Genomic DNA, 13,535 nt, shown 5'->3' on the forward strand with positions numbered 1-13,535 from the left:
TTACAGAGGAATTAGATGTGTGAGGATTCAATGTGTCTCTTCGCTCCCCCAGGCCAAAGAGTCCGAGCTGGCGGTAATCTGTGCCCTCCTGGAGGACCCTGGCCTGTGCTCCGAGACCTTCAGAGAGTGGAAGCAGTGGCACGGCGAGATCTACACAGACATCTGCCAGCTCAGTCCCGGCACCAACGGCCAGGACGACCTCTCCCCGCTGGCCGTGCCGCTCATGACCCACACACACTCCTTCATTGAGACACACGTGTGAGGAGGATCGCGCGAGCAAAGACTGAACTGACGCACACACACTCACTCACAGAGAGCTTTACATCGACCGAGTCGCCACGACTCGGAGCACGCACCACACACACACACACACACACACACACACACACACACACACACACACACACACACACACACGCACACACACACACACACACACACATATTGTAAGATGTGTAAATATCATAGAGGGAACAGTCTGAGACCTGCGTGTATGAACTTTTGATAATCCTGAGGACCCCACAGGGTGCCTATTGCATGCCTGAACAGAACGCATTAATCTTCCTTTGTCTATGGAACTCAGCATAAACTCCACACGCTTGTCGAGCAAAATGGAAAAAAAGGAGACTTTTGAACACGTTTTTTTCCTTTCTATTCCCTTGGTTTTGCTATTTTCTTTCCTGTTGATTTTAGGGGGGCAGGGGGAGCTATGTAGCAGCAATACAGAGGAGAATCCTTTTCACCACAGCACTGTACTTTTGTACTGATGAACTTTGCACCCAGAGCCACCAGTTCTCCCCCGTTCTTCTCTTCTTCTTTTCTTTTTTCTTCTCTCACTGCATATCTCGCTGATTTACAGGGACCTCGCTTGTTATTCCGGGCTGATCTTACAGACAGGACAGTGTGGGGAAAGTAAGAGCGGTGACTTTTAGTATAAGACTGTGAAAAGGTACGCCATCAATGCGGCTTTATCTGTTCATCTGGTTCCATCTGGGAGCCAACGAAAGCAAAGCGTCACAAGCATTGAGGAACCATTGTGTCGGCTAGTCGCACACTATTTCAAGCTGTGAACTGTTAAAAAAAAAAAAAACACACACAATTTCATCCACAGAAGGAGGCTCCTCTGATAGTTTGTATTCTCTCTCCCTCTCTTTCTTTTCCTCTCTGTGTTTCTGTCCATCTCCTCCTTCTATTTTCTTATTTCTTTTCTTTGTTTCCTCTCTCGCTCTCTAGTCGTCAAAGACTTGTGTATATGTGTATACTGCTGTGTATACTGATGTAAATGTTTGCGTTCCACTACCACTGTGATATGTTTCTAGAGGTAGCGGAGGGAAGACAGAGCGTATGTATTTGCGTGGGTGCAAGACATTCTATCCGTTTTTTTTAATTTTAATTTTTTATTCTCAAACAGCGAATGCAAGAGCTAGAGAGTTCTTTTCAAAGGAGTCACTCACTACAAAGAATGCACTTTCTATATCTCTATATCTCATTGGCTGCATCACAGGGTCTATGTCTCATCGGCCTCTTTACCATTGCTGTTCAAAATATCAGGTAAAAGCATTTGCCGTCTCATTTTCTAAAGATTTGTGTACAGTCTACAAATATATTTAAACATAGAAGAATATATAAATCTATTTACGTTTTGTGTCATAGATATAATGTAAAGTATGATGTATTCTATGCCAAGGTTTTGCAGTGTCCCCCTCTTCACTCTGTAGATGCAGGGTGTTTAGCAGTTGAACAACTAGGAGGCAGACAACAACAACAACAACAACAACAACAACGACAACCACTATAATTGACAGTTGATTGCCAGTTTTTACATCCCGGCTGACCCTTCTCCTGGTGATGTGTTGCATGAGAAAAGTCCTGGGACTGATTTGATTGGACAGGGTAAATTATTGTGGATCATTTCTGTTCTTTATCCCCCCCCCCCCCACCCCTCCCCTCCTCTTTTTTATCTTCAGCTCATGATTGCAAGATAATTAGACTTGTAGCGCATGATACATGCAAAAGTACTGTTGCAGAATGACCTTTTATTTGTATGTTCATAGATTTGAAGTATTCTTCTGTTTCCATTAGATAGTGTTTGAAGACACACACACTGTACAATAACTGCGGCAGGCATTTTTTGCTGCTCGGTTACTTAATCTGATGCAGATCCTCCTCTAGCATCCGACTAGGAGGCTTCAATTAGGTGTTTTTGGTTTACATAGAGAGGCTGACACGTGTCCAAAGGCTTCAGGAATCTTACCTGAGAGACGACAGTACAAGCTACGTCTAAAAGGAAAGCTATTTCGACATTCCCTCCCAAGCATACGGTGGACCGGGCAGTTAAAGACCTCCACACTAAACGGTCTGTAATGTCTGTGAAACTTGGATGAATCATTTCATCTGCAATATCAGGCCAAGGACTCAACGGTGCCCCCCAGTGTCGAAGACTCTGAGAGACATGCGTAGCACCTGCTGCATCCAGCACTATCTGTACTTATTCTTTGTAGTTCTTTGAGTGTAGGTTCAGGTTTTTTTTTTTCCATCATGTCACACTGTCGTAAAAAAATATCAAACACACCCCAGAGATATAGGTCATGTTTTTTTGAATGGTTAATTTGAGAGTACCACAAAGAAACTAAATGATGCAAGCACTTTCCCTGTGCCTCCCAACCCTCTCTTTGGCAACAATGGACTAGCTATACTGGCGATCCTACACACACATAGCTGCAGAAGAGCTACAATACAGTTTTAGTCTGCAGGCCTCTCTCTGTTTCTCATCTGTAGTGGTCTTCTTTTTCCAACCGCCGCTCCGCTGAGCAGGCGACATACTGTAGGTAAGGAAGTGCGAGTTACGATTTGTAGGCACAGACTGTATTATCCCTCCCCAGACCTTTGTGTGTGTAGACCTGCAGAAACAGGCCGAAAAGGGAGATTCCACTGTGTGTTCTTTCAGGGGTGTACACCTCATGGTACATTGCACAGGTGTGTAAGATGTAAGTTGCACTGCGACATTAAAAAAGGAACATATTGCTCTTTTTCAAGGATAATATTAGCTTACTGTTATTCTGTACATTAAACTGACTAAAGATGATATTAAAAAAGAAAGAAAATTACATTTATTCTTCCTAAAGTAGCCTTTTTTGGTTTCATATATATGAATATATATTACAAAAAATACAGATTGTAAACTTAAGTTGTTAAACTTTGACTTCAATAAACTGAATCCTCTGCACTATGAGCTATGATCTGTATATGCGTACCCTTTCTTGGATTTATTGAAACAGCACTACAGCGTGTTCTGTATGGTCATCTCATAAACCAGGAGGCCATATGGTCTTTTCCGGCACCAGCTAATATGGATATACAACATGTATATCAGCTGGACCCTTACCGGCTCACTCCTCATAAGCATCCACCTAAAGAGCTGTAGACTATCATGCATACATCCACACAGGGCATCCATTTCATTCTAGATTAATCTATTTGGGCAGAACTTGACTGTTGGGCCCTTACTTTCTGAGCCTCCACCTACTGCCCTCCGTGCAATGTGCATGTACACCCATGAGTCCCCATTATCCATCGCAACCAGTGCACTCAACTATGCTGAAACAATACTTAATATGTGGTAGTTTGTAGTAATTTGAATAAACATAATTTAGGAACATATGAGCACATCAATTAAAAATGTTGTAGCGTGCAAGATATGGCCACAGAATAATACCAGATTCACCACAGTTACCATTGTACCCGTGCCACATTTACGGTTAATTAGATTACCAGCTTTTGAGCCCCTTTGGGTCTGGGGCCATTGTACAGTTGCCCCTAATAAACCACAATATCTTGCACAATTGCCCTTAAATGTGGAAGTGCGTTGGCATTTTAACCACAGCACAAAGCTGCTGCAGGAGCCTCTTCAGTCCACTAGGTGGCGGTAGCTGACCGTGGTTTGAGCCACTCGAAGCAGCTCCTCAGAGCCCAAAGAGGAAGGAGGAGCGCTGTCATGGCGGCCAAGGTGAATGCATGACATTTCTTCTTCGTCAAAGTATATTTTCAATGAATGAGCGGGTATATAGTCCATGTCAGCCGTCCCGGGGGCGTTAATGCCAACTTGGACTGACTCACTTTCCAGACGTTAAACGCTATGCTGCATGAATATCGCTTTGCTAAGTCTGTCTCCTGTGTTAGCCTCGCCGGAGGGGTGGATGCTAACTAGACGGCGCGTACCTCACGCTACATTAGCTAGCTGACAGCAGTCTAACAGTAACGTTCACTATCTGTTAGCATGTGTAACAGATGATATCTGTAAGCCGTTGCTTCGTTTGCCTTTGAAAGACCGTTAACGCAGTCAGAGGAGACGTTACAGTTGACGTAGGTTAGCTTAGCGTAGGTTGTATGTTATCTACAACACTAAAGGTATGAGTATAACTTAACGCCACATATGACCTTATTGTAAGTTACCTCATACATATTGTGGCTGTCAAACACGCTGACTACAGCAGTGAACAGTAGCTAAACACACAAGCTTAAGCGCTGTATTTAAGTACAGTTTCAAAATATGACGCATGTTATAGTTTAAAGTACCCAACTGTACACACAGTCATTAAAATGAGCTCCAGCTGATCTTGCTGCAACATTTAGGTGCAGCATACGTCTCAATGCAATTCATAATATTAGTCCATAAATATGTGATCATACAAGAATAACACTGGGAAAAGCAGCACTTGCATAATGTGTGAGCGTGACTTTAGATGCTTTAATAATGTACTATTGTCCTACTTATGCTCTTCTACTTCAGTGAAATTATGGCTGCAGGACTTTTACTTTTAAAGGAGTATGTGTACATTGTAAATGATCTACTATCTTAACCACTGGTCCTCGTGAGTCATCTGCCCAGCAGTGATTTGTGTCTGTGTGTTGACAGATACTAAAGTTAACGGTGAATCCATTCTCATTGTGTCCCAGGTGGTGATGGTGGCCGTCCCGGCGGTGATGGGCATAGCCTCCATCCGTGTGTACACTTTGAGCGAAGTGCCCGCTGATGGACTGGTTACTCGAGAGAAGGTAGGGTTGTCCCAACGCGTCAGCAGGTCTGATATGAGGGAAAAACTCGTCGCAATTGCGTGCTGACTCTGCCTCTGTCCCCAGCTGAACATCTACAGCCCGCTGCCGCCGTCTGCTCAGGCCCAGTTTGTTCCAGAGAGGCCGGGTGTCATTCAGAGTGGGTTAACTACAGCGAGAGAGAGCATGCTACCATTGGTCCAGGCTGTCAAGGTATTTCGACTTCGCTGTGTGTATTTACAGACACCACTTGCTGCAGAACGTAACGCATACTTTCACATTCTGTCTTCAAACTCCAAAACCCGAAAACGAACAACCCTTTGATGGATGTAAATGAGTGTTATGTAAATAGGACCGAAGCTAAAACGCATCGAAGAAGTCTTATCTTGCAACCTGCAAGTGTTAGTTTTCCAACCCTGATTTTGTTGTGGTTACAGAGCACAATCCCACGAGCTGCGAGTGCTCTGTGCAGGTACCACTTTGCAAACAGCAAAGTTCAGGAGTCAGACAGGAAGTAGTGTTCATGCAGTGAACTCAGCAGCTGCACGGTTTGCTGCGAGGAGATTTGGCAGTTTGATACTGTGGAAGACGGGGAAAAACAAAAAAAAAACCCCACTTCACACTGACTCAGATGTAGATGTGTTCTTGATGGCCTGTTGTAGTGGTTCACGTCAGCGTCTTCACTTGTCCCCTGCAGGGCGCCTGTGTCTCTGTGAGAACAAGAAGTGTTAATATATATTATGGAGGAGAAGGTGAGTCAAATGCATATAGTAAAACTCAAAACTTAACTCTTGGTGCCCTGAACTCCCATGTTTGTACTGACACCCTAGAAGCACATCTCACATAGTGTACCAGAGTCATCTGTTTATGAGCTGATGTGTTGATGTTACAGTATGTACGGTTACATTACACTATCTCACACAGTTCACAGAAAAAGCACTATTGCATCTTACTATCCAGTAATGATAATATTGCTACTATTATTATTATTTGTAGTAGTATTACTATTTATGTTACCACTCTCACTGTGACTACTGCTTGTGAAGTGTATTATGACAATATGAGCAGAGGGTCAGACATCATGTTTACTGTTTTCCTGTGTTTCCCAGATGTGTACTATTACTTAAAAGACCCTCCCCCGGGTTTTCTACCCAGATTTGGAACGGTCACCATGGCTGGCCTGCTTGGCATGTTCTTCGCACGGAAAGGTAACCGGTCACACTTCAGGCCTGCTGGGAACGATTGTTTTGTCATCTATTAATCTGTCTATTTATTTGTGCATACAACAATATGAATAGTATACATTACATTACATTACAGTCATTTAGCAGACGCTTTTATCCAAAGCGACTTACAATAAGTGTATTCAACATCGGTATTCAAGAGAACTACTAGTCACCAGAAGTCATGAGTGCATCTCCTTTGTTAAACAAGCATCTAAGAGCATAAATCAGAGCAAGAGTACAGTGCAGAAACAAAGGAATACAATAAGTGCAACAAACTAATTTGAATACAATGAGTGCTAAGTGGAAGGATCAGGGTAGCACTTCTTGAAGAGGTGGGTTTTCAGCCTGATGAAAGATGGGCAGCGACTCCGCTGTCCTGGCGTCAGTGGGGAGTTCATTCCACCATTGTGGGGCCGGGACAGAAAACAGCAGTGACCGGGTCGATCGGCCGCAGGGACCTCTGCTGCCTCGGGGCAACCAGTCGCCCCGAGGCAGCAGAGCGAAGTGGTCGGGCGGGGGTGTAGGGCTTCACCATGGCTTGGAGATAGGAAGGAGCTGTTCCTTTCACTGCCCTGTAGGCTAGCACCAGAGTCTGAAACTGGTTGTGAGCTCTTACAGGGAGCCAGTGTAGAGAACGGAGAAGGGAAGTTGTGTGGTATAATAAACAAACCACAATTAAACATGTGGTTTGTGTATTTACATAAATGGTCATATAGAGTCCCATCACACATATAACGATATTTAAGCATATGCTCATATAACTATCATCACATTTTTCAAATTGCATACAATTTGCATTGTTTCCTTTCTTATGGAACCATGGGGTATTTCCCTTTGTGCCATTAATACTGGGAAATAACTCATGCTTCTGTAGGAATGTTCTTCGCAGGAAATCTACACTCATACGTAGATGTATCAGTGTTGTATTAGAAACTGGTAATTTTGCATAAATAAAAAAAAAAAAGGATCTGCCATGAGTCCCTTGCAATATCATAGTAGCATGCAAGCTAGCTCAGGTTCTCTTTAGCTTAGAATGACATTTTTCCGTGCAGCTGCGCGGTAGTAACAGCTGTACGCAGTACATCCTCATATTTGTCCACCGTGCCACCCAGAATGTGGACGTCTGAATGTATAAATGATACATGCCGTGTTAATTTAGCATACAAGTCTCGGACTTAGACTCAATCCCGTTCTGAAACACAACATCCTTGTCATACAGCAGGTGCATGTACGACACCGTTCTACTTCAAGCACATTCAACCAGAGTTTTACTCCGTCTCACACACAGCTGTCACAGGTTATCAGCTTTTTGCAGACCACAGTTTGCCACTTTAGTCCGTAAAACCTCAACAAAGAAGCACAACTCATAAGAAACGCGTGAAGTTGAGTTTCTGTTTCCGTTTTCGCTCAGCAGTCTTGCGCTCGCTTTCTGTGGGGAGTCGGTTAGCTGACGTTTCTCAAAAGCAGGCACAGATTGTGTTTGGCTCCAGGTTTTAATCTGTGCCAAGTTAGATTGATTTCCATTCTTCATTGTAAACTTTATTTCAGGCTCTCAATTCAAGAGGTTAGCCGTTCCACTGGGCCTGATGAGTGCAGGAGCGTCGGTGTGCTACCCGGCTCAAACGGTGGCTGTGCTCAAGGTACCCTACTTTAAAAAAAATAAAAAATAAAAAAATGCTGACCTCTCGTTAATGCCAGTAACAAACGTTGAACACTAAGTGTCTTCTGTGCTCCCAAGGTGACGGGTAAGAAGGTGTATGCTGCGGGGCAGTGGAGCAGCGCTGCAGTGTCTTCACTGCTCAGCTCCAAGTCCCACGACATCAAAGAGACTGCTGCTTCACAACCACAGGTTAACAATCACACTGAGTTACTGAAAAGATTCAATCTGAATATTATATAGAGATGTAACCAGCAACTATTAAGTATAACGTACTGTAAAGCTGTTTTCACTGTGTCTGTGTGTGTGTGACTGAAACCAAAACAGCGGTTCAACCCAGATAATGGTAACTCCCTTTCCACTGAATGAATTTCCGGTCTACACTTTTTACCTTCTCAAAAGAAATCCCTCATGCGTCTCGAAAGGGTTGTAATTAATGTCCTTTCCCAGTAAGTTGCCCTTTCATGACGGGTGTATTGTTTCTGTTACTTGGCTCTTTGCGCTTCATACGTCGTGGCTTGGAGATCTTTGTTATCTTCAAATGAAACTCACTGCAATCACTCCGTAGTGTCGGCTAAATGCCTGAAATGTAAAATGCTAATGTAAGCAATTATGTCCCCGTCCCCTCCTCTCCATTCAGTGTAATAAATCTAATCTATTAGAACTGAAATGTTCTGAACGCTGGGTAGTGCTTTATTCGGTTTCTACATGTAATGTAAATGTAAAGTACAGTTTAGGTGTGATTGATGATATGGTGAAATCCATAATCGTAATTTGATGTACAATGATGTATGCAAGTCCTCGTTAAACAGGTTTGAATTACTTTGATTCTTTGTCCACGTTAGACAGCTGCAGTAGTTGAGGAGGCCTCAGAGTCCAGCTCAGACCGGAGCTCTACCATCCCAGAGACGGAGGTTGAATCAGCCGAGTCTGTTCCTGTCTCTGATGAGTCTGCTGTCGTAACAGAGGAGCCGTCATCAGTAGAACTCACAGAGATTGACCCCGACCACACCCCAACAGAGACCAGCACAGGTATACCATGAGAGGAATCTGATGTAGATGTTGGTCTCTGTCTGCTTGTTTCTCTGTCTACATCTCTTTTGTTTAACACAAAGGCTGATATTGCTGGTTTTGCCATATTTCCTCTCCTGTCCAGATCCAGTGGCTCATTCAGTGCCAGTAGAGACAAAGGCCACCTCTGAAGAAATATGTGCATCTGTTGAAAGTTTGGAGCCCTCGGACACAAAACAAGCAGCAGAGGATATCTCCACTGACGCCAGCCCAGCCGAGCCCACGCCAAGCTTAGAACCAGAGACGTTAAAGGCTTCTGTAGTAGAGTCTGCCCCAGTGGAGTCTGCCCCAGTAGAGGCCACCTCCCCAGTAGAGGCCGCCGCCCCAGTGGAGTTGGATGCCCCAGTGGACTCCGCCGCCCCAGTAGAGGCCGCCGCCCCAGTGGATGCCCCAGTAGAGGCCCCAGTGGAGTCCCCAGTGGAGTCCCCAGTGGAGTCCGCTGCCCCAGTGGATGCCCCAGTAGAGGCCCCAGTAGAGGCCCCAGTGGAGTCCCCAGTGGAGTCCCCAGTGGAGTCCGCTGCCCCAGTAGAGGCCCCAGTAGAGGCCCCAGTAGAGGCCCCAGTGGAGGCCCCAGTGGAGTCCGCTGCCCCAGTGGATGCCCCAGTAGAGGCCCCAGTGGAGGCCCCAGTGGAGTCCCCAGTGGAGTCCGCTGCCCCAGTGGATGCCCCAGTAGAGGCTCCAGTAGAGGCCCCAGTGGAGGCCCCAGTGGAGTCCCCAGTGGAGTCCGCTGCCCCAGTAGATGCTCCAGTGGAGGCCGCTGAAGTCGGTTCCATTGGTTCCTCTGAGGAACCACCAGCTCCAAAGGCCTCAAATGAGCCAACAGGTACTATACATGTTCTGCCCGTAGTGTCAAAGAACAGAAACAAGTCCAGTACAATAGTTTCTACTAAAACTATTGTACTGGACCGTCGAGTACAATACACCAATCCTTTGTATACTGTCAAGAGGTTGCTGACAACATTGCTGAACGTTTGCTGAGAATGTCATTACTATATTATAATAATATAATAATGAAGTTACAATAGCTTTCATAAAGGTGGAAGCACATCAGTTCATGTACGTGCTGCTGATGCTCTGTTGTATTTTGATATGACTCCACAGTGCCAGTTGTTGAATCAGCTGAGTTAACTGACCCACCACAAGTTGCTGCTGTGGAGGAGACCCTCACACCACCTCAACAGCCTGCACCAGAAAACAGCCAAGGTACAGTGAACTGCTCCGGGTTGAGAGTCGGGCATCGAGACACAAGCATACACACACTGCTTCCTGTTCTGAGAATTTCCTGAACGCCAAGGCTCCTGAATGTGTCGGGTCTGGTGCTTGTTAGTACGCGTGGTGTCCATTTTCCAGACAGACCGCCAGTTTCCAGTAAAAGTTGTCTTGCGTCACAAGCCAGCTCTGAAGTCCAGGGAAAAACATTCCAGTTTGACAAATCCAGGAGAGAATGATTTCTGCGAGCTATTAACTGAACCATAACCTGTGGGAGTCTTCTATTGGATCGCAAAGAATGATATTCACCAAATAAACCATGAGAGGAACCTGATGTAATGTTACCAGAGTCCACATTTCATTATATGCTGTTTGAAAACGTAAGTCATGTTTCTGGACCCTTCTAGACAGCCTGAATTTAACCTGACCCGAATGTTACGATGCAGTGATCCCATATTGCATAACGCTGTATTCTAACAAAACCTAATAAAGTCCAGCACGTCTTCAGCTCCCTTTAGAGCTGAAGTCTTCCTCACTTCCCCGGAGTCAACACAAGCAGATAGACAAGAGCAGAACTGAACTGGAGCCAAGTTCACCTCAAGTAAAGCTGTGACTTGGGGTGTTTTTTCCCCCCAGTGAGTAAGACTATTTTCCCGGGGCCTGACTTAATGCTAAAATTATAATCACGTTACCGCTAGCTAAATGCCTCCACTGATTAAGTCAACGCTCTATCACAGTTTAGCAGCTACGCCAAATCAAGCGTCTAATATTTGGAAATGACCTCTAAGTGTTTCACCGATGTTTCTGACCGCAAGTAACCGTGACTTGGGCGTGTTTATCAGAGGCAGAGTTTGTGATTTGGAGGCCCCTGGTGAACGCCAATGTACTTTACTCTTCACCCTTTCTCTAACTAGGAATGTTGGTGTTGGCAGTGGTCGAAGATGGACGGCTAGTTGATTATTTTTCCTGCAGTAAAAGTCCTGCATTCAAAGTGAAAGAGGAATCATCAGCACAATACACTTAAATGTAACATCTGTTCAAAGGGGAGCTTTCAATTCTAACATGACGCTGGATAGTTAAATAAATAATAATGTATTATATAAATATGTATTTGGATTGTTATATTTTTTTAGTCAAATCTGCAACGTAACCAGCAACATTTCTCTCTCAGGTAAATGTACTATGTTTACTCTGAACTAAAAGTAGAAGTACACAGGAAGTATGTAGTGTACAGTTGTGTTACATATTTTTCGGGGGCCTTTCTCAAGTTATTTTAGGGTACAATGAGTCAGAATAGTCAAATAATTCAATATTTTTCATATCTAAACATGATAAATATATAGCTGTTTGTCTACGTTGCTGAACCGTAAAGTCTGCACCTGCTGTGTTTTGACTGTGGGCCTGTCTCACCAGTGTTTCTGAACCTGCGTCGCTGTGACTTTGGTGTGTGTGTGACTCAACTCTGTCATGGCAGGTGTTTTACTGAAGTCCGAGCGGACCAAAAAAAAATGAAGCAGAATCCGTCTGTTTACTCCAATTAGCATCAGTCTCCACGGAAGATACATGCACAAGACCCAGCACACCCAGATCCCCTCGGCGGTCTGGTACTTCCAGAGGGAGCGATGCGGTGTGTCTTTGTAAGAATCAATGCCCATCGTAGTGAAAACTAGTTCACTAGTATTGTACGATCACAGACGATTGACAGGACACTGTCACTCTTTAATGAATTAAGAGTATTTATTTTTCTAACATGAGTTTTGTAGTTATTTTAGTGGATTCTTATGGATGTATTGTCAGTCTGGACTGTCCTAATCCCTTAAAGTTTAACATGTAATATTTCTGTGCTTGTGACAAGAGATTTTCTTGCATTTCTCTTGCTGCCCTCCAGGGGGCTCCGGTTTCAAGCCGGACCCTGCTCTCCTGGACTTTGGCCAGTCCAACCCGGAGGATGAAGACCTGTACAGCACACGCAGCTGAGAGAGCACAGCCGGGCCGCTCGTTCCCACACCGCCACCTCGCGTCGCGTTCAGATCTACAGACGCTCTGTAGCGCGATGCTGAGTAAATAGGTCATTTTGCAAGAGTTAGGAAGACTTCCATCAACATTTCCATTCTCATTTCTTTCGGCCCACGTAATTTATATTTCCACAGAAACTGTAAAGCAGCAATTCACTTAACCAGAACTGTCAGTTTGTGTCAGACGGAAACATGGAAAACGTTAAACCCACAACTGTTTACAAGTCTTTTCATCCACAGACGGCGGATTGTGAATTCTTGTAATTATTGTCATTTAATAATTATTGGCTTTTGTGCGACAACTTTCACAATCATGGGTGCATGGTGCTTTATTTCCTGTAAGTTATCCCACTGCGTAGGTATGCTGAAATTACTACACATGTGCTGGTAATGATTACAAGATGGACGATTGCTGTTCCATTTAATAACATCACAAATTGTCCAGTTGTTTAGAACCAAAAATAAATCTATATTTTTCATGATTTGATGTTGTGCTTTGTCAAGTAACTTATTTGTCAGTGTTGCATTTACTTAGTTGTGTTATTTATTGTCCTGCACAGTAAGTGCTTAACACACACACACACACACACACACACTTGAAACATTTGTCAGACAAGCACGTAACTTCTAATTTATACCACAACATTGCAAACAAAGCTCTGCAAGTAATATCAGACACAGAAAAGGCGCCTTCCGAAAACAATTATGATCATCAAACGCCTCCAAAAGCCTCATTAGAAATGAAGGACATGAAAGTGTAGCTCTAAAGTCGTCACACAATTAGCTGCTCAACAGGAGATCGACTTAATCTTCAATCACACCTAAATCACATAAAAGCCTTTTATCTTCAGGGAAACCATTAATGTGTCTGTAGCTGAAGTCAGCTGTGCACACACAGATTTCACTTTGGTTAGATTCTGCTACACAAAGCTTTTCCCTGTACTAAGTTTTCTGTATTATATTTCAAAATATGTTGTATGTTCATTTTTATATATATATTATTTTTTAAGTTTTATACTAATGACATTCCTATCAGCTGTACTTTGTGTTTATTGCTAATTAGTATATGTCGGCTGCAAACACTGCACTAAGATAGTGAACACTGCAAACACCACACCCGCCAAAAAGCAGCATGTTTTCATTGTGAGCATGTTTGCATATGTTGGTGTTTAGCTCAAAGCACCACTGTGCCTGTGCATAGCCCCTCCGTCTTGTTAAATGTGCTACAATTTACTCAATTAGTTGAACCAAAGTTGTACCAAGTCAGAAACTGACTCGTACTGTAGACGTTTAAGTGAGCACAGT

General features: G+C 44.0%; 2 protein-coding genes across 5 annotated transcripts in view; both read left to right on the top strand.

The window, feature by feature from the left end:
- Positions 1–262, top strand: part of LOC306702272 (connector enhancer of kinase suppressor of ras 2) — a gene marked incomplete at both ends in the record, with an annotated part of 55,016 nt that extends 54,754 nt beyond the window's left edge. Inside the window, one exon of the mRNA XM_079167848.1 lies at positions 53–262. Coding sequence (XP_079023974.1) covers positions 53–262 — 210 coding nt within the window. The remainder of the gene's footprint in view (positions 1–52) is intronic.
- Positions 263–3,947: 3,685 nt separating this feature from the next.
- Positions 3,948–12,712, top strand: apool (apolipoprotein O-like). Of its 4 annotated transcripts, none has more exons than XM_079167880.1 (12): positions 3,948–4,006; positions 4,957–5,055; positions 5,140–5,265; positions 5,750–5,804; positions 6,162–6,260; positions 7,827–7,918; positions 8,017–8,127; positions 8,781–8,967; positions 9,092–9,645; positions 9,694–9,829; positions 10,108–10,209; positions 12,104–12,712. In XM_079167880.1, the coding sequence occupies exons 1-12, from the start codon at positions 3,995–3,997 to the stop codon at positions 12,190–12,192; spliced, it is 1,662 nt and encodes a 553-aa protein (XP_079024006.1). In that variant the 5' UTR covers positions 3,948–3,994; the 3' UTR covers positions 12,193–12,712. The 4 variants fall into 4 exon arrangements, with proteins under 4 accessions (XP_079024006.1, XP_079024007.1, XP_079024005.1 ...); XM_079167881.1 differs by having other exon boundaries at positions 9,092–9,423; positions 9,484–9,829; XM_079167882.1 differs by having other exon boundaries at positions 3,949–4,006; positions 9,092–9,423; positions 9,550–9,829.
- The last annotated feature ends 823 nt before the right edge of the window (positions 12,713–13,535 follow it).

This window comes from Pholis gunnellus (assembly GCF_910591455.1).
Source record: "Pholis gunnellus genome assembly, chromosome: 10".
Lineage (NCBI taxonomy): Eukaryota > Metazoa > Chordata > Actinopteri > Perciformes > Pholidae > Pholis > Pholis gunnellus.